General features: G+C 41.7%; 1 protein-coding gene across 3 annotated transcripts in view; it reads left to right on the top strand.

Annotated features, from left to right (window-relative positions):
- The window catches only part of PLCB1 (phospholipase C beta 1), an 850,060-nt gene that overhangs the window by 649,294 nt on the left and 173,061 nt on the right, over positions 1–27,705 (top strand). For all 3 annotated transcript variants that reach the window (XM_055543363.1, XM_055543364.1, XM_055543365.1), the window contains exons 12-15: positions 10,561–10,643; positions 20,567–20,651; positions 21,936–22,113; positions 26,326–26,393. In XM_055543363.1, the coding sequence (XP_055399338.1) occupies positions 10,561–10,643; positions 20,567–20,651; positions 21,936–22,113; positions 26,326–26,393 (414 nt within the window). The remainder of the gene's footprint in view (positions 1–10,560; positions 10,644–20,566; positions 20,652–21,935; positions 22,114–26,325; positions 26,394–27,705) is intronic.

Here is a 27,705-nt window from a genome sequence, read left to right on the forward strand (position 1 = left end):
TTGACAGATTTAGAGACTAAAAAACTAAATCTAGCTCAGAATTCTGCTTCCTCTCTCTGCCTACGGCAGTTGAGGGTGAGGTGCGGCCAAAAAAGAGCAGGAAACTCGTCATCCTGGCGGTTGATTGGCACAGCTCTGCTTCCTGCTATTGTGCGTTTGCAGGATAGATAATTCTGTCAGAGATGTGAGTGTCTGGTGGTGGTGCTGGGTGGGGATGAGTCTGAGGAATAGAAATGCCAGCCTGTTTTGCAGAAACAGATCAGGAACTCTCTGCATCAAGATTAGGACTAGAGGGAGGTGAGCGAAATGTCTTACATGCAAAACTTATAGAGGTGTCTATTCTCACTGGTGTGTAAATGCAGAGGTGGCACCTGAGATTGAGCATCTCTTTAAATTTTGCACTTAGGCACCTCATCTGCCTCACCCAAGTCCCAGCCCCGCTCTGCCTGATTATCAGCATGCAACCTGCTTTTCCAGCACCGACTGTGTACAGTGACCTTTTCATAAAGGGTAAGAAGAGAAACGGGGCCATGGCCCAGTGCTCTCTCACCCTCAGTACCCCTGCCTGTGACTCCCTGGGCTGAAGCTCCATGGGCCTCTGTGCCATTTCCTGACCAAGCTAAGCAGGGATACCTCCCAGCCTTTGCCAGTTTGTGCCTCTGCCTGAGACAGTCTTCCCGCAGTTATCTGCATGGCTCACCACTTAACTCCTTGCAAGTGTCAGTTGCTCGGTCATGTCCAACTCTTTGCCAGGCTCCTCTGTCCATGGAATTCTCCAGGCAAGAATTCTAGAGTGGGTTGCCATTCCCTCCTCCAGGGATTTTCCTGGCCCAGGGATCAAACCTGGGTTTCTTGCATTACAAACAGATTCTTTACCATCTGAGCCACCAGGGAACTCTTTGAAGTCTTTCTCAAATGCCACCTTCTCAGGGAGGCCTCCTGGGACCTATTTAATACTGTGACCAGCCATCACACCCACTCCCACCTTCCTGGTCTGCTCCCCATCACTTTATTTCTTCCATTTACCAAGTGGTACCTTCTAACACTCTGCTTAATTTACTCAGTTATTTATTGAGTTCCTTCTTTATTGGCTGTGTGTGTGTGTTCACTCAGTCATGTCCAACTCTTTGTGACCCATGGACTGTAGCCCACCAGTCTCCTCTGTCCTTGGAATTTTCCAGGCCAGAATACTGGAGTATGTTGCCATTTCCTTCACCAGGGAATCTTCCCAACCCAGGGATCAAACCTGTGTCTCTTATATCACCTGCATGGGCAGGCAGATTTTTTACCATTAGCGCCATTAGCTGTGTCCTTCTAATAGCATTGAGCACCATAAAAATAGGGATCTTTGTTTAGTTTTCTAATCTTTCCCAAGCACTTTAAAAAGAGTCTGGCAGAGGGCCTTCCCTGGCAGTACAGTGGCTGAGACTTCACCATCCAATGCAGGGGGTGTGGATTCGATCCCTGGCTGGAGAGCTAAGAGACCACATGCTCGTGGCCAAAACACCAAAACAGGAATAGAAGCAATATTGTAATAAATTCAGTAAAGACTTTAAAAATGGTCCAGAAAAAAAATCTTTAAAAAAATTTTTAAAAAGAACTGGCATATAATAGGTACTGGTGAAAGGAAGCCTGGCATGCTGCTGTGGGGTCACAAAGAGTCGGACACAACTGAGCAACAATAAAATTTTTTATTTTTTATTGAAAGATAATTGCTTTACAGAATTTTGCCACTTTTTCCATCCCTGGTGGCTCAGACTGTAAGGAATCTGCTTTCAATGTAGGAGACCTGGTTCGATCCCTGGTTTGGAAAGATCCCCTGGAGAAGGGAAAGGCTACCCACTCCAGTATTCTGGCCTGGAGAATTCCATGGACTGAGGAGCTTGGTGGGCTACAGTCCATGAGGTCTCGAAGAATCAGACACAAATGAACAACTAACACTTTCTCACTTTATTTCCATCCCCAAGCAAATAGACAAATTATAGTGGAGACTTCATTTTTAGTCTTTCTTGCCTCTGTTCATCAGGTAGATGAATTTTGTTTTTCTCCATTTTTGCTGTAAAATTCCATATGTTGATAGGTGGTGAAAAAATTCTCTCAATGTTTGCCTGTCTGGGCTATCCTGTATATTTGGACCTGATCTGCATGGTGTAATTAGACTATATTCTATAGCCACAGTGTCTATTGCAGCAGCAGAATAAACCAAGTGCAAAAGTCCATCATTTTTATGTCACACAGTTTATCTGCTCTAAGTCTATGTGATCTGGAAAGCTTTGTGAGGTCTATGATATATCCCCACAGCAAAAGTTCCTATTGGCATTTACCGCCTATTTATTGTTGGGCCAAAATAAAAAGGTGTGTTCTGGAAAAGTGGACATGCTGTAATTCAACCTCTTTATGGAGGACTTTTTATTTTGCATTCTGGATTCATTTATTACACACCCCGTATATCTGCCCACTGATGTCTTTGCCTCACTGCCTTAGTCTCTCCAATGGTCATGACATAGTAACTCGCAGTTTGGTCTGCATTCCTTCTGCTCCCATGCAGTCTCCTTCCTCCCACCCTGGACGCCCACCTGCCTCCTCCACCCCCAAGCTGCTCCTGCCCCGCTCCCCCAGCCCAGGCAGCTCCTTTGTAACAACCAGCAATTATATAAGATGGAAAACAGAGTCAAGTGATAAAGTATATAATAAAAATATATTAAATTTGAGTATGTGGTTAAATGGAGCATTTCTGGAAATAAAGCATCATTCTCTGAGAGAAGTAATAATAATTTAGGATGCAATGTAACTGCTACATAAATGCTCACATAAAATGGATATCCAAATACACCCTGCTATTGTCTGTCAAGGATAAAGGATTTCAAGGGCAATTTTTCCCACTGGAAGCTAGTAATTGAGCCATATAGTGTATAGATTATTGGTCCAGTATTATACATCTATGAAAAAAATGATTTTGGCTTAATAAGGGGCAATCAACCAGTAAGGTACTTTCAGGCCCATCATCCACTAACGACAGCTTATGTGAAAGAAGTGAAGCGAAGCGAAGTGAAGTCGCTCAGTCATGTCTGACTCTTTTCGATCCCATGGACTGTAGCCTACCAGGCTCCATCCATGAGATTTTCCAGGCAAGAATACTGGAGTGGGTTGCCATTTCCTTCTCCAGAGGATCTTCCTGACCGAGGGATCAAACCTGGCACCAAACTTAAAAATTATGACTGGTCTCATCCTCAGCAGAATCCTCATCCTCAGGTGCCCCATGCAAAGTATTCCAAAGGTATGAAAAACCAAAAGCCCTCACAGGGAACTTGTTTTTTAAGTTCTCTCAAGTAAAATTGTTAGGGTTTCCCAGGTGACTCAGGTATAAAGAATCCTTCTGCCATGCAGGAAACACGGGTTCGATCCCTGGGTCAAGAAGATCCCCTAGACAAGGAAATGGCAACCCACTCCCAGAAGGAAAATCCCATGGACAGAGGAGCCTGTCAGGCTACAGTCCATGGGGTTACAAGAAGAGTCAGACATGAGTTAACGACTGAAAAATAACTAGTAAAATTGTAAGATGAAATTCGGCAGTGCTTAAAGGTTCAGAAAGGTTTCCAAGGCTAGAGTTATGGTGGAGATGGGGAGAGCGAGGAGGGCGAGGCTGGGAGGAAGAGAGCAAGGAGACTGTTGAGGTTCAGAGTGCAGTTCTGGAGCTGCCGGCTGGGGTTCCGGCACTGACTGCCTGCACGACCAGGGGAAGCTCCCTTACAGATCCAGCCTCTTTCTCAGTAGAATATGGGGGTGATAACAGTGCTTACCTCCTAGAGGTGTGCTGAGCATTCAGTGCTGTGCTTAGTCGTTCAGTCGTGTCTGACTCTTTGTGACACCATAGACTGTAGCCCACCAGGCTCCTCTGTCCATGGGATTCTCCAGGCCAGAATACTGGAGTGGGTTGCCATGCCCTCCTCCAGGGGATCTTCCTAACCCAGGGATTGAACTCAGGTCTCCCACATTGCAGGTGGATTCTTTACCAACTGAGCCACCAGGGAAGAATTCAGTGACCCTACTTAATATACAACATGGCTTAGAATGATACATGGTACATAGTGAGTGCTCTATAAATGTTAGCTACTGACATTATAATTGAAACTTTTAAAGCCACACTTTTAAATAGTAGCAGTATTAAATATGCAAGGCGTTATTAAGTCAGGGTGAAGTGGGGGGTTGAATGAAGTCATTTGTAAAGCTGTCATGATAGAGGATGTGGGGAGTGCCCAGACACAACGTTTGGCCTCCACTTCACCTCTAGGAAGAGGCCAGAAGGCCACACTACGTGGCAAATGAAACTCAGCCCAGTCTTGGTAAGAGGCCCAGTGGGAGCTGAGAAGGATGTGACTGGTGTGTTTGGAGGCTTCAGTGTGAACATGGGGCCCTCAGTCAAATGCAAAGACCAAATGTGTACAATATCAGGGGCAGGAAAGGGGCAGGCAGGATACACAAAGGGCTTCCCTGGTAGATCAGTTGGTAAAGAATCCACCCCCAAGGCAGGGTTTGATCCCTGTATGGGGAAGATCACTTGGAGAAGGAAATGGCTACCCACTCCAGTATTCCTGCCTGGAGAATTCCATGGACAGAAGAGCCTGGTGGGCTACAGTTCATGGGGTCGTGAAGAGTTGGACATGACTGAGTGACTAACGCTTTCACTTTCTCAGGATACGTGAGTCAAGAAGGTCTAGGAAACCTAGAATTCAGCAGCATTTCAGGGCACACCAGAATCTCTACTGTGGGAATAGAGAGAATGCCACCCAGAGAACAAGACAGACAGGTGGGGACACGGACTCTACAAATGTGTGCATTTCATTGGTCAAACACAAAGAGAGATAGGCCCTTGGGTTTTCACTCACCTTCAGGCCTCTCATTGGCCTAAATGGTGATATGCAGGTCTGGAATTCAGTTCAGTTGAGTTGCTCAGTTGTGTCCAACTCTGCGACCTCATGGACTGCAACACACCAGGGCTTCCTTCCATCACCAACTCCCAGAACTTGCTCAAACTCATGTACATCGAGTCAGTGATGCCATCCAACCATTTCATCCTCTGTCGTCCCCTTTTCCTCCCACCTTCAATCTTTCCCAGCATCAGGGTCTTTTCTAGTGAGTCAGTTCTTCACATCAGGTGGCCAAAGTATTGGAGTTTCAGCTTCAGCATCAGTCCTTCCAATGAATGTTCAGGACTGATTTCCTTTAGGATGGACTGGTTGGATCTCCTTGCTGTCCAAGGGACTCTCAAGAGTCTTCTCCAACACCACAGTTCGAAAGCATCAATTATTTGGCCCTCAGATTTCTTTATAATCCAACTCTCACATCGATACATGACTACTGGAAAAACCACAGCTTTGACTAGATGGAACTTTGTTGGCAAAGTAATAATGTCTCTGCTTTTTCACATGCTATCTAGGTTGATCATAGCTTTTCTTCCAAGGGGCAAGCATCCTTTCATTTCATTCTGGCAGTCACCATCTACAGTGATTTTTGGAGCCCAAAAAAATAAAGCCTCTCACTGTTTCCATTGTTCCCCATCTATTTGCCATAAAGTGATGGGACCAGATGCCATGATCTTAGTTTTCTGAATGCTGAGTTTTAAGCCAATTTCTTCACTCTCCTCATTCACCCTCATGAGGAGTCTCTTCAGTTCTTCTTTGCTTTCTGCCATAAGGGTGGTGTCGTCTGCATATCTGAGGTTATTGATATTTCTCCTGGCAATCCTGATTAAAGCTTGTGCTTCATCCAGCCCAGCATTTCTCATGAGGTACTCTGCATATAAGTTAAATAAGCAGGGTGATGATATACAGCCTTGACATACCCCTTTCCTGATTTGGAACCAATCTGTTGTTCCATGTCCAGTTCTAACTGTTGCTTCTTGACCTGCATACAGATTTCTCAAGTGGTAGGTCAGATGGTCTGGTATTCCCATCTCTTTAAGTATTTTCCACATTTTGTTGTGATCCACAGTCAAAGGCTTTGGTATAGTCAATAAAGCAGAAGTAGATGTTTTTCTAGAACTCACTTGCTTTTCTGATGATCCAAAAGATGTTGGCAATTTGATCGCTGGTTCCTCTGCCTTTTATAAATCCACCTTGAACATCTGGAAGTTCACAGTTCATGTACTGTTGAAGCCTGGTCTGGAGAATTTTGAGCATTACTTTGCTAGCGTGTGAGATGAGTGCAATTATGCAGTAGTTTGAGCATTCTTTGGCATTGCCTTTCTTTGGGATTGGAATGAAAACTGACCTTTTCCAGTCCTGTGGCCACTGCTGAGTTTTCCAAATTTGCTGGCATATTGAGTTTCATAGCATCATCTTTTAGGATTTGAAATAGCTCAATTATAATTCCATCACCTCCACTAGCTTTGTTCATAGTGATGCTTCCTAAGGCCTACTTGACTTTGCACTCCAGGATGTCTGGATCTACATGAGTGATCACACTATTGTAGTTATCTGGGTCATGAAGATCTTTTTTGCATAGTTCTTCTGTGTATTCCTTCCACCTTCTCTTAATATCATCTGCTTCTGTTAGGTCCATACCATTTCTGTCCTTTATTGTGCCCATCTTTGCAGGAAATTTTCCCTTGGTATCTATAATTTTCTTAAAGAGATCTCTTGTCTTTCCCATTCTGTTGTTTTCCTCTATTTCTTTGCATTGATCACTGAGGAAGGCTTTCTTATCTCTCCTTGCTATATTATCTGCAATCCATACAGAAAAAGCAGCACCAATCTGAGATATCACCAGGCTCATTGCAATCAGAAAAGAAAAATGGCAAAAACCAAGATGGTTCTTTAAAACCCGTTCAACAAAACCCTGTGTCATTTTCACATGCAAAACAACCAAAACAAAGCACAAGGCCATGCCCACTATCAACAGATATCACAGGAAGGGGAGTGAATATGTGGGGATGACGACAAAATCTATCCCAGCAGTTAGTACAAGGATTTTTGACTGGGATGATAGAGGTGGAGGTGCTAATATTTGGTTATATTCCAAATATATATTTGGACAGGATTACATATGAATTAAAAGATGTGATAGAAAGAGGAATCAAGAGTGGCTCTCATGTGCTTTGCCTGTAGCCAATAAAACAGTGCCAAATTTAGGAAATAAACAAAATCTAGCCCCCTTTTATCCCATATATCTACCCACTTCCCTTATGATATCTATTTGCAGTTCTTTTTTTTTAATTGAAGTATAGTTGATTTATAATGTTTTGCCAAACTCTGCCATACAATATGACTCAGTGATATACATATATACATATATACATTCTTTTTTTATATTCTCTTCCATCATGGCATATCCCAGGAGATTAGATATAGTTCCTATGCTATACAGTAGGATCTTGGTGTTTATCCATTCTATAAGTAACAGTTTGCACCTACCAACCCCAAATTCTCAATCCACCCCCCTCTCTCTCTCTTCTCCCCTTTGGCAACCACAAGTTTCACCTCTATGTCAGTGAGTCTGTTTCTGTTTCATAGATAGGTTCATTTGTGCCATATTTTAGACTCCATATATAAGTGATATCATATGGTATTTGTCTTTTTCTGATTTAGTATGATAACCTCTAGTTGCATCCATGTTGCTGCAGAAGGCATTATTTTGTTATTTTTATGGCTGAGTAATATTCTATTGTATATATATACCACACGGAGAAGGCAATGGCAACCCACTCCAGTACTCTTGCCTGGAAAATCCCATGGACGGAGGAACCTGTAAGGCTGCAGTCCATGGGGTCGCTGAGGGTTGGACACGACTGAGCGACTTCACTTTCACGCATTGGAGAAGGAAATGGCAACCCACTCCAGTGTTCTTGCCTGGTGAATCCCAGAGACAGAGGAGCCTGGTGGGCTGCCATCTATGGGGTCGCACAGAGTCAGATACGACTGAAGTGACCTAGCAGCAGCAGCATATATACCACATCCTCTTTATCCATTCATCTGTCAACAGACATTTAGGTTTTTTCCATGTCTTGGCTGTTGTGACTAGTGCTGTGTGATTCTTTCGAGGCCTTTGATCTTAGGTGTCTAAGGTCATTAGCTGCATGCTGCTGCTGCTAAGTCACTTCAGTCGTGTCCAGCTCTTTACAACTCCATAGATGGAAGCCCACCAGGCTCCCCCATCCCTGGGGTTCTCCAGGCAAGAACATTGGAGTGGGTTGTCATTTCCTTCTCCAATGCATGAAACTGAAAAGTGAAAGGGAAGTCACTCAGTCGTGTCCAACTCTTAGTGACCCCATGGACTGCAGCCTACCAGGCTCCTCCATCCATGGGATTTTCCAGGCAAGAGTACTGGAGTGTGTTGCCATTGCCCTCTCCAATTAGCTGCATGGGATTTAGCAAAATAGTTAAGCGCACAAACTCTAGAGTCAGACAGAATTTCCTGGGGTTTCTTGGACTTTCTTCTGTGTGATCTTGGGCATATTGGTTAATATCTCTTGAGTTTTCATTTTATAATCTGTAAGATGACATACAGTATTTTCCTTAGGGAATGTCTATGACATGAGATAAGATCTTTGTCTGGAATGTAAACGCTCATCTAATGGCAGCTATGTTTGTATTAGTTGGGTTTAGGGTGAATGGAGAGGGAGGCATCAGCAAGTTAAGTAACCTTGGTTCCCTTGAGACTATCTGCCCATCACATGCTGCGTCCTTTATCTCCTCTCTCTGCATCCTCACAGGCTTGTGGAATGAGGCTTATTACTCCCACTTTGCAGGCCAGCAAGCTAAATGTACAGAGGTATTAAGTGATTTTTCTCAAGGTCACACAGCTTGTAAGGCTAAGAAGAAGGATTCAAATACAAGCCTGTTTGAATCCAAAGCCCACACTCAAATAAATCAAATAAAGAGTTTAAAATCTGACCATTGCTTGCTATTTATAGCACACTTATTTTTGATGGTATCAACTAAAATAATGTATGAAAGGCAATCTGTGAATTCACTGTTAAGAAACAGTGAGTGATTCTTTTGCTCCATGCAGTCAATTCCTTCTTAGAGGGTATATGCAAATGCAGTCTAGAATTAGAAAGCCTTATTTATACTCTGCAGCCAGAGAAATAGCTTTCTGGCATGGATAGAAAGCAAGCTATGAATTCTTCAAAGAAGGTCGAGAAGATAATGGAAAGGCCTCAGGCATAAGGAATCAGAGTAAAAATTCCTACTGGGAAGGAGAAGATGTAAAGCATAAATGTAAACAAAATTAAAAAAAAAAAAGGATGTGAAGCCACAAGAGTATTGACAGTGATATAATTAAAAATAAATGAGATCCATCCTTTAATACCAGCTCCTTTAATACCATCCTTTAATACCAAGGAAAACATTTTGAAAAACTAATGTCCAAAGTTGGTGAATATGCATTGAAAGCTGCTCTGTTATTCTAGGGAGTCTAAGATGAAAAGTAATTTGGAGAAACACAGGAGACTAGAAAAATATTCTAATTTTTAATTTGGTAATTCCCCTTCTGATAATTCATTCTTTAAAAATAATTCAAAATTAAAGGGGAAAATGAAGAGTTTCTTTGGAGAATTATTTGAATGATAGCTCTTAAAATATGGCTGTCCAACAATTGGATAGTGGTTAAATAAATTATGATATTGCCACTCCCTAAAATTGTATACAGATATTAAAGCTGTGACCTATACATTAAAAAAAAAAAATAGATTGAAAAATGAAGTACTGACACATATTACAGAGTGGATGAACCCTGAAAGTAGGCTCAGTGAGGGATGCCAGACATAAAAGGCCACATGTCGTATGATTCATTTATTTGAAATGTTAGGAGTAGGTGAGTCTATGGAGGCAGAATATGGATCAGTGGTTGCCTATGTCTGAGTGTGTGGGATGGGGTTGGGAAAATGTAGAGTGACTGCTAATGGGGACATAGCTCTGTGGGGGGTGAGTAAATGTTTTAACTTAGACTGGGGAGATGATTGCAAAGTGTGAATATTAACAATTTTCAGCTGTATACTTTGGATGACAATATTAACAATACATAGCAATATTAAACAATATAAACAGTAAACATAAAAATAAATATTCATAACAATATAAACAATAAACATAACAATAAACAATATTCATAACAATATTAAAATACAAATAAAATATTTACTAAGTTATGCAAATACACAAGAAACAATTGTAGAAATAAATATAACAAAATGCCTGCAGTGGTTTGATTCAACAGGTGAATTTATGGATGAAAAATTTTGCCTTCTCTTTGTCTAAAATTCTTATGAGATTCGAATTCTTTTATTATTTAGAAAAAAATAAATGTAATTACCAAAGAGGAGAACCATTCCCCTTCACAATTATGACTCCCCTCCACCCAAATCCAGTTTTCTTTCTTTTATCTTGCTAAGATAAGAGTAATAAAATTTACAATCCAGCAGCCTGCAAACCCCTTCTAGCTATTTTAGGCCATTTGATACAATTCTATGAATGAAAAAGACAACGGCATTAAAGGGTTTAACTCAAAAAAATAGACACATTAAACTTCTGGCTTATTGAATACATATGTTCTCATTTCTAGGAAGTGATTGAAGCCATTGCTGAATGTGCATTTAAGACTTCACCTTTTCCAATTCTGCTTTCATTTGAGAACCATGTGGACTCGTAAGTATTCAGCACATTCAGTAGTGAGTCCTTTCTCCAGATAGAGCATGTTTAATCATTGTTCATCAGATTTAAGATATTTGACATTATTAATGCTGTTCCTCAATTAAGCTGTATATTAAGTGGCATATATTCATCTGTATATGATGGGATTCATTGGTTTAAATTTCATTAATATTAGAATGATCCATTGGACTTGTGGAATCTATTTTCTTGCCATGATAGGGTTTTAATTTAAGGACTCCTCTTTTTACAATGAAATGAAACCCATTTCCTTATATAATACATGTCTCTATTTCAGTGGCTGCTCTTATAACCATTAGCTCTTTCTACTGTGTGCAAATTTATAGTCAGTTTTGCCACCCTAAAATGGCCAGTTCTGTACACACTAGAGCTGATGGAGGTGAGTTAAATATATTAATTATATTTTGCCACTTTGTACTTACACAGAACTCAGACCACCAAATTCTCCCTCCTTCCTATTTTTGTTGGTTTCCCATTTGTTAATATTTGTAAATATTTTATTTCAAAACAACGTGAGTTTTTTGCTGAGCCACATAAAAAATAGGTAATTTTTACTTACCTCTTTCATGCATTTTAAGGCAAAGGATCAGAGTTGGGCACATTTACATCAGATACGTACATATTAATTTATCATACAGTTACTCAATCTAAAGAGCTTCACAGTGAAAGATTTTCATCTACGTTGAGTCAAAATTCAATAAACTAAAATTCTAGTCTCTGGAATTAATGTCTGAAGACTAGTCAGACACTATGGTCACTAGTACTGACCGTCACTGCTCACAAGAGCGTTTGGGAGGCTCTCTGTTTCATTCAAACATCTAAGCTACCACCTAAGCCAGTTTTCTCCACTAAAAGCCTACAACACCTATCCCAAGTTGGCCCACAGATTTCTTAGATCTCTTTTTATCCTCCTTTCAGTAGAAAATCTTTTCCAGGCCACTGATTCCCTTTGTCCAACTAATTTGCAACACAGGCTTCAATTCACTAATTCTTAAAGAATTCACTAAACCTTAAAGAACCAGTTAGGTAGTGACCGAATTTCAGCTTGAGCAATTTCAAAATATTTAAATCATTTGTTTATATATATGTGGAGAGAGACCTTATTTAGAAGTAACCAAATTATAATTATTTGTATTTCTAGTTTGCCCTCAGGAAATCCATACTACATTTACCAGCTCATGACTCTATTTCATTAGGAAACAACCATCCAGTGAATAATGTAATCATTTGGCACATAGTTTTTCTAGCACTCCTGCACTCCTGAGGGGCAATTGAAGAGAAAAGCATTTGTTCTGTTTCATTGCAATTTCTTTTCTAATGAAAGGAGAACCTCTTTAGTTCCTCTATTTAGTACCTCACTTGCCGTGACAACTCTGATGTGCATGTGACTTTCCTCATCTCGGCCCATCTATTTGTAATTGGGCTCTAACAATGCCTTTTTTTCAAGAACAGTACTTCCTGGAAAGATTGTCCTTTCCTTTTTGCGGAAATATCTCCAAGTCTAGTACACTCATTTTCTTCAAGAAATGTTTCTATGTAAGTTAGACAAAATGAAAAATTCTGGTACCATCCTTGAGTGTCCACCCTTGAGTGTCATTGGACTTTACCATGTAGCCAGAGAGGCATCAACAACCACCAGCACCACAAACTAAACAACAGCTAATGTTTATTGACTGTATATTATGTGCCAAGCAAGGTTCCAAGCATTAGCTCATGTAACCTCACCACAAACCCAGGTGCTCCTAGAAATAAATATTTTTATCATTGTCCATATTTTACAAGTGATGAAACTGAATCCCAAGGAGGGTGAGTAACTTGCCCAAGGCCAGGCAGCTAAAATGTGAGAGTGGGGATTTAAATTTGGCTAATGTGGCTTCAAAACTCATCTGTTTAAGCAATACCACCCCCAAGCCTAAACCAAAGGATCATGAGCATTCCAAACATGGATAAAGACAAGCAGAGCATTCCACAAGGCAACGGCCTGCAAGTGGTCATGTTTTTGTGGCTCATGACCTTAACCACAGCATATTTTTTAGTCTTCAACCCCAATCATACAGAGAGCAAAACTGAGCATGAAAACTAAATCTACAGTGGACATAAAATAAAAAAGATTGTCCCCTAATACAGCCCTTTCAGGTTGGAAAAAAAAAAAAAATGAGAAACTGAGCTGCTAAAAGTTCATTAATAATGCATGAATAACAAAAGAAATGAGGAAAACAGCCTTCCTAGGATGCTATGATATTGATCCCAAACCGCTGAGATGATGGAATGGCAGTGAAATCCTGAGATGCTGAATTCTATTGTGGGAGGAAGTTTTTTGCTTCCTATTTCCATTGTCCTTGAGCCTCACACACATATCAACATCATTCAGCTACAGTTCTTTCCTGGGAGGACTGTCACACACCCCAAGAAAATTGACAAGCTTCCCCTTTGCCGGTAAAATGTTATGTTTGACTCGTGGGCCATCCCACCTCATTGCTGAACAAACCAGTGGTGGATACCATTCATCAGTTACAGCACTCTTTTCCACTGAACTAGATACACCAGATACAGAATCTTACTCAACACAGGACACACACACCCAAAATATCTGAAACCTATATGCCATCTCTGCTGCTAAGTCACTTCAGTCGTCTCCAACTCTGTGCAACCCCATAGACGGCAGCCCACCAGGCTCCGCCGTCCCTGGGATTCTCCAGGCAAGAACACTGGAGTGGGTTGCCATTTCCCTCGCCAATGCATGAAAGTGAAAAGTGAAAGTGAAGTCGCTCAGTTGTGTCCGACCCTCAGCGACCCCATGGACTGCAGCCCACCAGGCTCCTCTGTCCACGGGATTTTCTAGGCAAGAGTACTGGAGTGGGGTGCCATCGCCTTCTCCGTCTCTAGCAACAGTTATTTTTTTCTCCTTTGTGCTGTGTATACAAAATGCCAGAATCAGAACCCTAGTCCCAGCCCACTTGAGCCATGCCTTCAAAACAAACCCACATTGGAAAAAAAGGAAGGAAACCTGTGAATTTTTTTTGGTTTTCTCTCCTAATATTTGAAACTACCTATCAATGAGACAAGGAGAAATCTTCAGTGAGCAGCTGACTACTGTTCTCCCCCTGCCATGTCACAGCCCCATAAAATGCAGAATTCCTGAGCTTCACCTCCACACCTGTATTTGAATTTGTATAGTAAGACTTTGAATCATATTTTTTTACAAGTCCCAGTTAACTGATGGGCCACCTACTTTGTAATTTGTAAACTAGCACTTTCACTAAAAGAATTCTCCTCTACACTCAAGTGAAGAAACCACCACACCTGGTTCAGCCACAGAGAAATGTGAGATTTTGGATGAAGTCCTTAATTGCCAGAAGTTGTAAATCCTTTATATATAGGAAGGGATTTTGCCGGGGTCCAGCCCCGGTGGATCCAGGGAATTCGAAGCGGGGACGGCATCAGCGAGGATCAGGAAACAACTGCTTAATTAAACTTTAATTAAGGATATAAAGAGTAATAGAATAAGGATAGCTCAGTGAGGAAATTCAGTGGAGAAAAGAGGCTGAAATAAGGATAGCTCAGTGAGGAAATTCAGTGGAGAAAAGAGGCTGAATAATTCAGCCAGAAGGTGAGAGAAAGAACGACGTGGGGAGACCAAGTTTCGGTGAACAAAGCCCGCACTTTATTTTCCAAAGTAGTTTTTATACCTTAAGTTATGCATAGAGGATAATGGGGGAAGGGGTAGAGTCATGCAGTAAGCCAGGCTTTCTTCCTGCAAACCTATCATATGCAAAAATTTAGGTGATTTGCATCATCTTCTGGCCTGGAGGCCTGTTAACATTTTAAGAAACTTTCTTTAGAAAACTTATTTTTCTCTAAAGTTGATTGGTCAGGAGCCACCCTCCAAAAGCATTAGATAAAGTTGCATTCCTACAGAGCAAAGGTGTGGTGGGCTATAACAAGAAAAAGAATTAACTCAAGGGTCCCAGGTTACAAACATTAAAGCTACTACTTACACCAATTATATTAATCAATACACTGCCAGGGACACAGCAGGTAAGGGATATGGAGACTTAGCAGCAAACATTGGCCCAACAAGTGAAAAACCCTTCACCAATACAATTTCTAATCAATCTTTTAACTGCGCAAAGGAATCTGTAGACAGTTTAGAACATCTCATGTCTCTCACAGTTGGGAGGCTCTGAGCAATCACATGTGGCCGGAAACACCTATTCAGGCAGGCTAAAGGATTTCCAAAGGAGTTTGTAGGTTGAAACACTGTCACACCCAGGAATTATTAACTGGAGCTGTACGTTAACTCTTTTTTTAGAGAGAGGTAGTGGGGGACAGCCCCCCGTAAAGTCAGAGGTGTAGGTGAAAGCACAAAGCAGAAAGTAGGCAGACTCTGGTTTTGGGGGTAGATGCTCGAGAATTTCCAGGGGGACTCCTGAGGCTCGATCCCGCCTTTGCGTATGCCGAGCCTCCTTCCTCATGACCTTTGCCACGGGCGGAGTGCCTCACGCTGGCTCCTGGCAGTGATAGACTTCCAGTTGAACTATTCCAGATCCTGAAAGATTATGCTGTGAAGGTGCTGCACTCAATATGCAATATGCCATCAATATGCAATATGCCAGCTCCCGGCATCTCCCCCTTTTTTATTTCTTAAAACAGCCAGATGCAGCTCAGCCGCGAGCTTCTGAATGTTCTGCCGAAGAATCCTGACAATACAAGGAAGAATGATTATGAGAAGCAAAATTAGAACTAAAGATATTAGACAGAATGTTTTTTCCTGAAATGAAGTTAGAGAAAGTGTGAAAAAAGTCATTAGCTGCTCCAGCAGCGGTAAAATCCAGTCAAGAGTGCTCCAGGGTCTGTATTTGATTATGAAGTTTCCCTAAGTCCAGGCCAATGTCAGAGCTGTTCCAAATACCTGAGATATGATTTTTGATTTTCTCCCATTTATAATCTGTCTCATTTACCTTTAAAGATGTCACGCATATCCACCAGTAATTAGCGTGGCAAGACAGAGCCATTTTCACTTTTAAAGCCTGTAACTCAGTTCCAGTATGCATTATTGCCTCTTTTAAGGTGTGTACTCTCATCTCTAATTTCCTATCTATAGCTTCCTGTGTTGCTAGAGTTAAAGAAACATTTTTAGACATGGTATCAACATATTGGGCAGTATGCACTTGTTGAGTCAATGATATTGCTGCCGCAGTAACAGAAGCAGTTGTGGTTATTAAAGCTGCTTTTCCCAGGATAATCAAGCCCACAAACCGTTGCAATTGCATTAAATCCTGAAGTTGTTGTAATACAGCAAGACTATCATTATATCAATAAGTGGTTACATCATAAGATAAGGTGGACGTTGTAACACTACAAAGGAGCAAACATTATATTGAGGGTTTAAACAAGACGAGAGCATACATTGTTCACAAGTCACTACATTGGGTCCACCAGTGAAAGTCATATGTACATTAAGTTTTCCAGAATCGTTGGTAAAGAGAAAAACATAAGGAGAGGGTAGACAAGCCAAAACAGAATAAGTAGAATTATTTTCTGGTTGGAGTTCGCGCTGCAGCAGCCCCGTCGGTCTCGCCGGGATCTCGATGTTTATCTTGCCTCCCCTTCTGGAGGGCTCCTCTTTTGTGATCAAAGCAATGGGGGAACTGGATGTCTGGGGGTCTGCAACATGGCGAATCAGCCTGTCCCGAATCTAAATTGAAGAATCTGTATCCTGTGGAAAAATACAAGCACATCCTCGACCGCTAGTTAATAATGGGTCAGGACCCTTCCATTGTCCTGAGAGGAGGTCCTTCCATTTGACTAATGGTTTTGCATTTAATTGTTCCAGGCACCAATGACAAAGCACTGCAGTAGTTCCAGCCAGATCAGTATTTAGAATATTTATTACGAAAAGAGCATGTTGCAAGATTTGATGGGGAGAGCTATACTTAAACTCCCCTTCTTTTAATTTTTGAATTTGAATTTTTGATGTTTGATGTGATCTTTTCACAATGGCTTGTCCCTGTGGATAATAAGGGATGCCTGTATTATGTTTAATTTGAAACTTTATACAAAATTCCTGAAAAGACTTAGAAGTGTAAGCAGGAGCATTGTCAGTTTTCAGAGCTTTTGGCAGGCCCAAATATGAAAAACAAGTAAAGAGATGTTGTATCACATCTTTAACTGCCTCTCCGGTACGAGCAGTTGCAATAATAACGTGAGAAAAGGTATCTACAGTTACATGAACAAAGGACAGTTTTCCAAATGAAGAAACATGAGTTACATCCATTTGCCAGAGTACGTTAGGTTTGAGACCACGAGGATTAACTCCCATAGGTAGACTATTATAAACAGTAGGGCAGTGTAAGCAAGAACGCACAATCTCTCGAGCAGTCTCTCTGGGAATTTGGAATTGATATCTTAAGGCAGTAGCGTATTGATGATGAAGTGAGTGAGAGGCTCTGGCTCCTCAATCACAGTAGCCACTGTATTTCTGGTTAACAAGTCAGCCAAGTCATTAAAGGCATTTAAAGGGCCAGGCAATCCGGAATGAGCCCAAATGTGTCCAATGAAAAATATCCTTCATATATATTTCATATATAGAGACGGAGGTTGGTTTAGTTCACCTTGGATGATGTGGGCTTGCTCCTTGGTCAGAAAACTGATCACCTTGCCAATGTTTAACATGTCCATATAAGTCTGGTGTGGCCTGAAGCTCAAAATGTATTTGTGAATATTTTCCTCTCACTGTATCTCCATGGTAGCCAGTGTTGATGTTCTAAATGCTTTAGGATTTTTTTTTTTTTTTTTTTTTTTGCTCTCTCATGGCAAACGTAATGCCTTGTTTCTGCAATTATGACCCACAATTAAAGTTTCTTTGTTCTCCTCTGACTTCTTCTGCTTAGTTTACTTTCTGTTCTAGTTAGGTCCCCTCTAGATGTGCATGTGTGTTTGATCTTCAAACACATCTTCCTTTATCCATGGACACTGCCTCTTGTTATCCCCATCTTGGCTCATGGTGAAGCAGGTTTTAGAGTTTAGGTCAAACACAGATCCTTGCTCTCCAAAGTGTGGTTGATCCATGGACCAGCAGCATCTACATGATCAGGGAGCTTGTTAGAAATGCAGACTCTCAGGCCTCACCCCAGTCTTTGCCTTGGAATCTTCATTTTCTTAAGACTCCAGGTGATTTGGTGAAGTGTGAGAGCACTGCTCTAAACACTGAGGTTCATTAACCATCTGTTTCTTACCTGCAGGCTTGTTACAAATGCAAGTTCCAAGGCTCCACTGCCAGCTCAGTGAATCAGGGGCCTGGGGACAGAGCTCTGGCACCTGCAGCATTAAAAGCCGAGCTGATTCTTTAGTGGAATCGAGTAAGATTTTGGTTTAGCAAAATCCTCCCCAGGGTCTGATTTGGGGACTGCATGACAGAGGACAGAGTCTACCTGCCACCTGTTTAGAGACACCTGGAACATCATCCTGAAGTTCCTCTAAGAGTGAGGATACAGCTCCACTAGAAATCCCAAAAGCAGGGTGTTAGGGAATAAATCCTCCCTTTTCACTCCAGGCTTCTGAGCAAAGGAACTTGGGGCTCTCAAGTTCCAAGCCTCAAGGAAAGTGACATCCTTGAGGAACCTGGTGAATTAGTTCACCCATCACAGTGGTTCCCCAACTTGAGTGTATATGAGAATCCTCCAGAGGGGGCCTCTTGAGACCCCTGAGCCCTGCTCCCTTCTTTCCTTCCTTTCTGATCAGAACCTGAGATTCCAACATGGAACTTGCCTGTCTTCCCAGGAGGCCTTGAATCTGCTTTTCTAACCAGCTCCAAGCCCTGTTGATGCTGCTAATCTGTGGACCACACTTGGAACAGAAAAACTCCATTTCATAGCATCATTCCATGAAAGTGAAGTGGAAGGGTTGGACAGTTTCTTTTGTGCAGCCTGGAAAGTAGCTGTTGTTGTTATTCACATTGTTATTGTTGTTCATGGACCACAGCTTTGCTGTGGTGAAGGGGCTTGTGTAACTCAATGAAGCTAGGAGCCAGGCAGTGCAGGGCCACCCAAGATGGACGCGTCATAGTGAAAAGTTCTAAGAAACCGTGGTTCACTGAAGGAGGGGATGGCAACCCACTCCACTCACCTGGAGAACCCTGGGGCAGCATGGAACATGTAGGCCCAGGCTCAATGGGCTTTTCTAATCTACAGCTGCAGAGCCCACTGGCTTGGTGGAGCCCTGGAACCAGCTGTCTTTTGGGCAAAGGCGTCTGAACTGTGAATGCCCAGGGATGCTCTGCCAAATCAGCCACTTCTGCTTGTCCCTCAACTATAACACGTTATCCTTTAACAACCACTCCCAGTGCTTTTAGGATCAGTTCTTCAGTTGGCAGGGTTTCCTCCATCAGTGATACTGCTGGGAGAACTGCAGGATATTCCAAAGGCTGCGTGAGTCACACAGGATAATCCCCAACTGGTCAAAACAGGTGTCATAAGAATTTGGGAGTTGTCGTGTAGAGTTTTGCAAGTTCTGTGAAGCTCTGCTTTGCCTCCCCTTGCAGTTCAAGAAGGTAGTGAACTTGGGCTTGAATGTGAAGCCCAGAGAATTCATCTGACACGTCCTCTAAATATATGTTTTTTAGAAAGGGGATATGAAGAGTGCTTTCCCTATGGATCCATTGCAATATGATTTGAACCCCCAAAACATCCCCTTCCCAGGAAAAAGCACGGTCCATGATCCAGGTATAATAGTCATGGTAAAAGGAATGAAAATTAGAATTACATTTGTTAATCAATTTGAACTGTAGTCAAGAAGTTTTATCACTTACTTATTATTACTACAGCCCCAGTTCTGCTAAAATGTATTAACACTGCAGCACGTAGAGACAACTATTGGAAATCGAGTCCAACAGCCTATAGATCAAAATCACAGTCCATAAAACCTGATGGAATTGGACACCTTTATAATGATATTTAACATCGTACAGAATGAGAATGGCTTTTTAAAAGGTCAAGGGAGGCAGTTTTGAAAGATTATGGATGTTCCTTCTTATCAACTCTGTTTATACATGAGCAAGCTCTCATTCCTCCGGTCTAGCTGGCAGAGGCTTCCTTGCAGCACTGGGATCATCTTCCTCTTCAAAGGTGTTTGCATCTATTACTTCACTTCATCTCCTCAGCATCCTCTGCCCCTTTCCAAGAACAATTATTTTCCTCTACTTTTTATAGACCCTGAGAGGTTGAGAGCCTGGAACTCAGCTCAACCAACTGAACAGCTCCAGCCTTCTCCCATCAGACCAAGTTCCCCTGGCACCTCATTAGGCTGACACCACCTTTGTGCCCCTCTTGTGCACAAAAGGGCTGCAGACACCCTTCCCCAAGATGCCTGCTTCACTTGTCTTTCCTTCAGTGCCCTTTCCCAAGTGGACACACTTCTGCCTGTCAGCCTTTTTGCTTCTGCATTTTTAGATTCTCTCTTTTTCTCTGTCCACCTTCCTCCCTGTTTCTTCACCTCCTTTTAAATACCTCTTTGCAGTGCAGCTCCATCTGTTAGACAAATCTCACCCAAAAATTCACAGAGTCATGAATGAGTTCTACCCCCAAGTATCTGGCATTTGACTTAGAATTGGGAAATTAACCAAAAGGGACTGAGTCTCTAACCCTGGGACATTCAAGCATCCAGGAATAGGCAGGTGACCTGCTGTCCCCTCCATCTGTGTCCTCGGTGGAAGAGCCTCCTCTCTCCACCTGCCTGTGGCATTCACATCCACACAAGTGGGAATTGCAAGCAGGAATTTGGAAAGATGAAAGCAGTCCCGACGGCAAGGGGAAGAATGCCGTCTGCTTGTGACCGGTACGGTGCAGCCATGCTGAGGCGCCTCTTGCATCACCCGCCCGCTTTCGCCTCTCTCCCCTCAGGCCGAAGCAGCAGGCCAAGATGGCGGAGTACTGCAGACTCATCTTCGGCGACGCCCTCCTCATGGAGCCGCTGGACAAGTACCCGGTAAGCGTTCTGCGCCCATCCCGCAGGGGCGCACGCCTCCCTATGACCGGCTTAGGGGGGCTCCCTTAGCCCGCTCCGTGTGTCTGTCTCTTGGTGTGTGTCACGCAGTTGACCGTGAGCCCTCGGGAGGCTGGCGGGGAGCCCCTGAGGGGGCAAACCCCTGTCTGACTGCTCCTCTGCCCTCACCCTGCTCCGCTCCCTGCCCCTCGAGAGCCAGCGGGGGCTGCAAAATCCCCACCAGGGCATCCGCCCACAGAGGGAGCCCCAGGGCGCAGGCCTTGAGCACGTCCGGGAAACTCACCTCTGAAAGACGCGGGCCAGGAAAACAGGACGTTGAAGGCGGTGGGGGACATTCCAGCCTGCCCCTGCTGGCCACGCTTCTCTTTCCCGCATGTGCCCAGCACAATCCAGGCCGCCCTGTTGTGTGGCCGTATCCTTGCTTTGGGAAGGAAAGCAGCAGAAAGATGGTCTTGTTGCCTCTTCCCTCCTCAGCCCCTGCCCCGGTCTCCACCCGTCTCTCCTGTTTTCACACCAGTTATCAGACTGGTTGCAAGTGAAGAATCGAGGACCTGCTTACAGAAGCCCATAGACTTTCTAAAAATAACCTGTCTTGAGACTTGCACACATGCTGTCTGATATATAATATCCTTCTCATGGGAAATTTATTTTTCCCATTAGATGTACAAGCTGAATACACTAGAACCAAGGCTTGCAAACAGCTTGAATCTCAGGGCGGTGGGTAAATCTGAAGCCACCCAGTCCACTTCTGCCAAGGCCAAGAAGATGTGCCACTTTACAGTCTCATGCCAGGATGGGGACTTTGCTGCTTTTAAACTGCATCATCTGAAAAGTGGATTCTGAGGACTTTCCCAGAAGTTCCTGCCTGTCTTTGCCATCTTCCTGGCAGAAGTCACACTGTGAGAGGTTTCCATCCTTTGATAATCCAAGCTGAGGCCTTCCAGTCTGTTCTAAATCAAGATGGTTAGATTCATGCCCAACAGAAAACTCATGAAACTTTAGGTTAGCAGGCCAAATCACTCAATACATGTCTGTGGCTGTATTCATGTATATTTCTGGTGGAAAAATAAAGGGTACAGTATTTAAAATATACCTTTCATGTGAGGAGCTATGAACCAGCCCCTACATAAGATACTTTAATGAGCTGTGTTGAAGGTAGTAAAGAACAGTCTAAAAGCTTGTGGTATCTAATGCAGTCCTTGGGTTTGGGGATAGAATCTGAAAGGAAAGGTCAGTGTTTTTAAAGAATGTGTTTTTCTTTCTTAGTTGGAATCTGGAGTTCCCCTTCCAAGTCCTATGGATTTAATGTACAAAATTTTGGTGAAAAATAAGAAGAAATCACACAAGTCGTCAGAAGGAAGTGGCAAGAAGAAGCTCTCAGAACAAGCTTCCAACACGTACAGCGACTCCTCCAGTGTGTTTGAGCCCTCGTCCCCAGGAGCCGGTGAGAGGCTGGTAGACTCGCATTCCTCTGTTACGTGTGGGTTTAAAAACGGCTGCTCTGGAAGTAACTTAGAAGGACTTTTAACATTTCCACCTGGGCACAGTAAACTGTGTTGGTTTTCTATTTCTGTTTTAAAGCCAGTGGTTTAAAACTGCACAAACATATGAGCCCCCAGTTCTGCATGGCAGAGGCCCACGTGACCTCACCAAGCTAAACTCCAGGCATCAGCAAGGCTGCTTCTCTTTCTGGAGCTTGAGGGAATCATTCCTTGCACTTTCAGCTCCTAGAGGCAACCCACATCCGTTGGCTCATGGCCCCCTTCCTCCAAGTTCAAAGCTAGCAAGATCCCGTTTCACTTCTTCTGTCACCATGTCTCCCTAGGACCACAGTTGGAAAAGGTCCTCTGCTTTTAAGAACTCACGTCATTACGCTGGACCTATCCAGATAATCCAGAATAATCTCTCCCGCTTCAAGGTCCTTAACTTAATCTCATCTGAAAAGTCCCCTGTGCCGTGTATTCACAGGACACAGGAGATGTTCACAGGACATGGACATTTTGGGGAGGTCGCCATATAAGCCAAATAATCTCTGGAGGAGCCAGGTGATTTTTAAGCTTCTCAGGACAGTGATCCCTTGACATTAACTGCAGATCTGGACCCAAGATGGTCACCAAATGCATTCTCATTGTTGAAGAGTTCTGAGTCATTCAGTTCATCCATATTTTCCAGAACTCTTTTAAAATGTAAATGGTAGGTTACTTGAATTATCTACCAGAGCTACTAGATGATGTTTAGTATCATTTATTTTCATATTAGATTTAAATTGAAATAGACTTTTGTGATTGATGAAAAAAGAATTCAGAGTGGTCACCCATTTCCTTTGAATTATTTGTCATTCAGTCTAAGTTTTTTTCCAGTTCTAGTCAGAATCTTGGTAGTCTGAAAAGATCTGAAGTGATGGCATTATGAAGATCTCCTGATTGGAGGCTGAATATGTGAAGCAAACTTTAAGCTTGAATCTAGAAAGTTCTTCAATAAAAATTTAGCTAACATTGGGACAGTGGCTTTGGAAAAGGGTTTGGCAGCATCTACAGAAGCTAAACTGAACAGATGCATATGAAGCCCCTGTACCCCAGAGAATTCTATTCCTAGGTATATAGCCAACAGAAGTACATGTAGATGTTCACCAAGAAGTATGGGCAAGAGCTGCTTAAAGCAGCACTACTCAGAATAGCACATCAACAGATAAATACATTGTGCAATATTCACCTCATGGAATAATGTGTAGCAGTCTTCAGTGCACATAGCAACATAGATGACTCTCATTTAGAAATATAATGTTGAGGAAAAGATGTCAAATGCAAAAGTAAGTATCCACTGTCTGATCCCATTTATATAAAGTACAAAAATGGCAGAACTAACCAGGACTTTTAGAGGTCAAGAGAGGGTTACTCCTGGTGAAGAGGTGACTGGAAGGGACCCAAGGAGGCTTCTGAACACTGGTTATATTTTGTTTGCTGATCTGGGTACCATTACTGTACACATGTGGTATGCATACTTCTCTGTATATCTATCATATGTCAATTAAAAGATTTAAAAATAAATTTAAAAAATTAAAATATAAACTCTAGGTAAATCAGAAAAAAAAAGATTCATCAAGAGCCTGACTTATCTTTTCTTCTATTTTTCCATCATAGTTACCAATTACTTTTATTGTTTACATTAAAATCCTTGTCCACAGACATTATGTAATTCCTAGAAAGATTTTTTTGGTAGTTTTTAAAAGTGTGTTTAAAACATAACTACACAATTCTGATTCTTTTTTCAAAAATAACTTCTAGTCTCAGTGAGAATGTTCTTTTTGAAGTTTTGGAAAGCAAGTCACTAACAGGCCACCGATTTCCCAGCACGATTCTATCCCTTGAGTAAACCAAGTAAACCAAGTCTTCCCTTGTGTGTGGGAGCTTGTTGTTTTACCATCTGCCTTCACCAGTTCTCTTCCTCTTATTAACTGGATGCATAACACAAATGACGATTTTTACAGGCGATGAACATTATTGCTTAATTCAGAGAAAGAGCCACAATCTGTTAGTAATTCAGTGGATTTCCTAAACTAGCCCCATTCTCTGTTGTGCAATATTTATTTATTGTGATGGAAATTTTTTGACATTTATATATGTAAGTAGGCCCCTGAATAAAGACCGCTACTAATTTGCCATTTGGCTTGTCGATGTGCTCAGTATTGGGAAATCAAGTAACTTGAAAAATGAAATAGTTCTTATACCAAAGCTAATCTACTTTTCTTAGCACCTATTGGTGAGATCTTCCCCCAAGAGATCCAGCCCTTTGCCTGTACACTTGTTTAAAGAACTAGGATAATTTATTATTATTAATATTACGCAACAGAATTCCTTCAAGTTCCCTCCAAAATCTAAGGGAGAAACCAGGTCCCTACTCATAGAGTAAAGGATGACAAATCCTTTCTTTCCCACATAAACCAGAGAATGGCATGCTTATTTGAAATTCTGGTCTGTTGTACCATGAAGCACACTTAAATTAGTCAATAAAAAGAACCTCCTCTTTAATTTAAAAAAAAAAAAAAGTGGTTACCAAAACTTGAGACAATAAATTTGACTGTAAGAAATTTTGCATCAACCTCTTAAAAGAATGTATCTCTATAGAATAAGCAGTGTTTTCTATTCAAAGTGGAATTGATTCACCCTTATTAACTAACACAGTATTAGCTTCATAAACAGTTATATGTGGCTTTCTTTAACAAACAAGCCGTAAATAATAAACCATGTTGGTCCCAGACAACTTTTTCCTCTAAAGATTATTTCATGAATACTTTGCCCACTGCTCTCGTTGTCAGCCAAATGAAAACATTAATAAGCTTCTTGGAGGCAGTGGCAGTGCCGTTTACAGAGCCCGAGCAGGGGAGTTAATTTATAGATGGCAGGAAGGGGAGGTGCTGGCCCATGTAAGCTGCCTCGTTGTCGAGCCATGATTGCCATCTACTGGGTTTATTGTGCTATTGCACTGTCTGGACACTGGAAGTCAAATCAAACAATTTAGAAGTATGCTTTCATTACTTTTTCCTTGAAAATCTTATTATGTAACTGATATCACTGGGTCTAACTGAATCCCAGAGCTGTGAAGAACATAATGCTGCATGCCAATGTGACTCTTTAAGTATGTAATGATGATTAAGGATGTAAACATCCGCCTCAACTTTGGAGAGAAAAACAATCTACTGAAATGCCAGCATATTGGCTAAATATGAAACTGCATGAGATCTGATTGAGGGAGATTCCCATGCATAATTATTTAAGATTCATCCATTTCATTCTGCCCTTTTAAATAGAATATGCCATTTGCAAAGATACATGCACTGTTTAGACAACAGTTCATGCCTGTGTGCCTGCTAAGTTGCTTCCGTCGTGTCCAGCTCTTTGCGACCCCATGGACTGTAGCCCGCCAGGTTCCTCTGGCTGCGGGATCCTCCAGGCAAGAATACTGGAGTCGGTTGCCATGCCCTCCTCCAGGGATCTTCCTAACCGAGGGATCAAACCTTCATCTCATGTCTCCTGCTTTGGCAGGCAGGTTCTTTACCACTAGTGCCACCCGGGAAACCCTTAGACAACAGTGCCTCCATCAAATAAGCCTGCAGGCAAATCACAGGATACAGTCAGTACCTTATGGTTCTGGAGAATCAGGTTGCTGCTATAGCCCCTGTTCCTGTCCCAGCTCTTGTCCTCTACTTCCACTCCCATGAGGTCCTCTCTGGCCAAGGTCACTGAGCACTGGCCAAGAATCACATGAAGAGTTAGGGCTGAGAAGAAAAGGGAAAGATGGAAAAGTGATCGTTTTTCTGTTTTAGGTCATAGAGACCCTGAAAGAGGATGTATACATCAAGATAGGATATGTGTACCAGAGAGAGCTAACTGTAAAAGATGCCATATGCTTTGCAAAACATAGATAAAAATGCTAAGACAAGCATCTTTTATAGATTTTGGAAATTTCACACATCAAATTTAGAAAAAAAATTCAAACCCAGTATAATGCTTTATAATTAATAAAATTTAAGTATCCAAAAGGATAATTTTAGTGAAAGGCCAACTTTCAAGGAAATGTTTGGTAAATATACATGTCACATGTGCTTCAAACCTGTAATTGCTTGTTTACTTCATGATCTGTTATTAAAATTTGACAGGAGAAGCTGATACAGAGAGTGACGATGATGACGATGATGATGACTGTAAAAAGTCTTCAATGGATGAGGTACGTTTCTAGGGCTTGACTTCTGGTCAGAGACTTTTCACCAACTTGCCATTCCAGTCCGCTCACTCTGAATGTAGCTCTGGTCACCTTCTGCCATCTAGTGGTAAAAATAGTTTAAAACTAAAAATGCAAAATTGATCACTAAACCAAGTATTGTGTTAAGCAAAGTTCTAAGGAACAGTTTTGCTGAGGCTGTCTTTCATCAAATGTAGTATCTTGAGGGTGAATTCAAAATTTGTGATCTCCATCTTCCCTCTTCAGTTTTCGAGGCAGTTAAATGGATGTCATGGTCCAAAGTCCAGAGAAGACATGAGGTTTGGAAAAATGTTTGTAAACTTGACATTAATTTCCTCGTGGTGATTTTGACCTTTGTTTGGCTGCCTGGCTTGTAGGATCTTAGTTTCCTGACTAAGGATTGAATCCAAGCCCCAACAGTAGAAGCCTGGGGTCTAACCACTGGACATTCTTGGAATTCCGCATTCTTATAATTTTGGAACCAATAGAGATTTCTACTGAATATTTACGTATATTTAATATTTAGAAGTTCAAGATTCCCCAAATAACTCAGAAGTATTAATTGCACAGACTCTAGAAGCAAATCAAGGATAGGTCAATTGACATTTTAAAACTTTTAGCAGGAGTCCTGTTCAAAAAATTTATACTGAATCTGCTTTCAAATATATTGAAAAGTATGTCTCAGTAATTATATCTTTACAATTTAATTAATAAAGATAAATAACAATAAGCTGTTCTGACATGGTGTTCTTCCTCTTATAATTATTTCCTTAATGTAGCCTAAATTGTTAATTATATTTTCCCCACTAAATTTCAACTTAATACCCAGAAGAAAAACTATTACAAAGTAGCTTTTCCTGAGAATTATTTCAATTGTGTAAACTTTTTATCAGTAACTTTTGATCATTTTAAAACTATCTTACTAATTGGATAACCATTTACAATGGCTATTTCCTAATTAGCATTTAATCTTAATCTTGCTACAGAAGTTTTCAAAAGAAACCTTGTCTCCCTTGTATTCTGCCTTCTAAAAGTGGGAGAAAATGTTAAATCAGCCTAAAGAGGTCTGCCCATATCAGTACTGCAGTGTAGGCTTTCTTCTTTATTAAAAACTTCATCAAAGTGGTATTTATATAATAGCTAATATTAGCTAAAGTAACATAAGGCTTTAATATGCCAGGCACTGTTCTGAGCTCTTTCACATCAGTTAACACACTTAATAATCACAAGAATTCTATTTGTTATTGAGACTAATTTTTTCCTGATTTTATAGGTGACCAAACTGAGGCACAGAACA

Source organism: Bubalus kerabau, chromosome 13 (genome assembly GCF_029407905.1).
Source record: "Bubalus kerabau isolate K-KA32 ecotype Philippines breed swamp buffalo chromosome 13, PCC_UOA_SB_1v2, whole genome shotgun sequence".
Taxonomy (NCBI): Eukaryota; Metazoa; Chordata; class Mammalia; order Artiodactyla; family Bovidae; genus Bubalus; species Bubalus kerabau.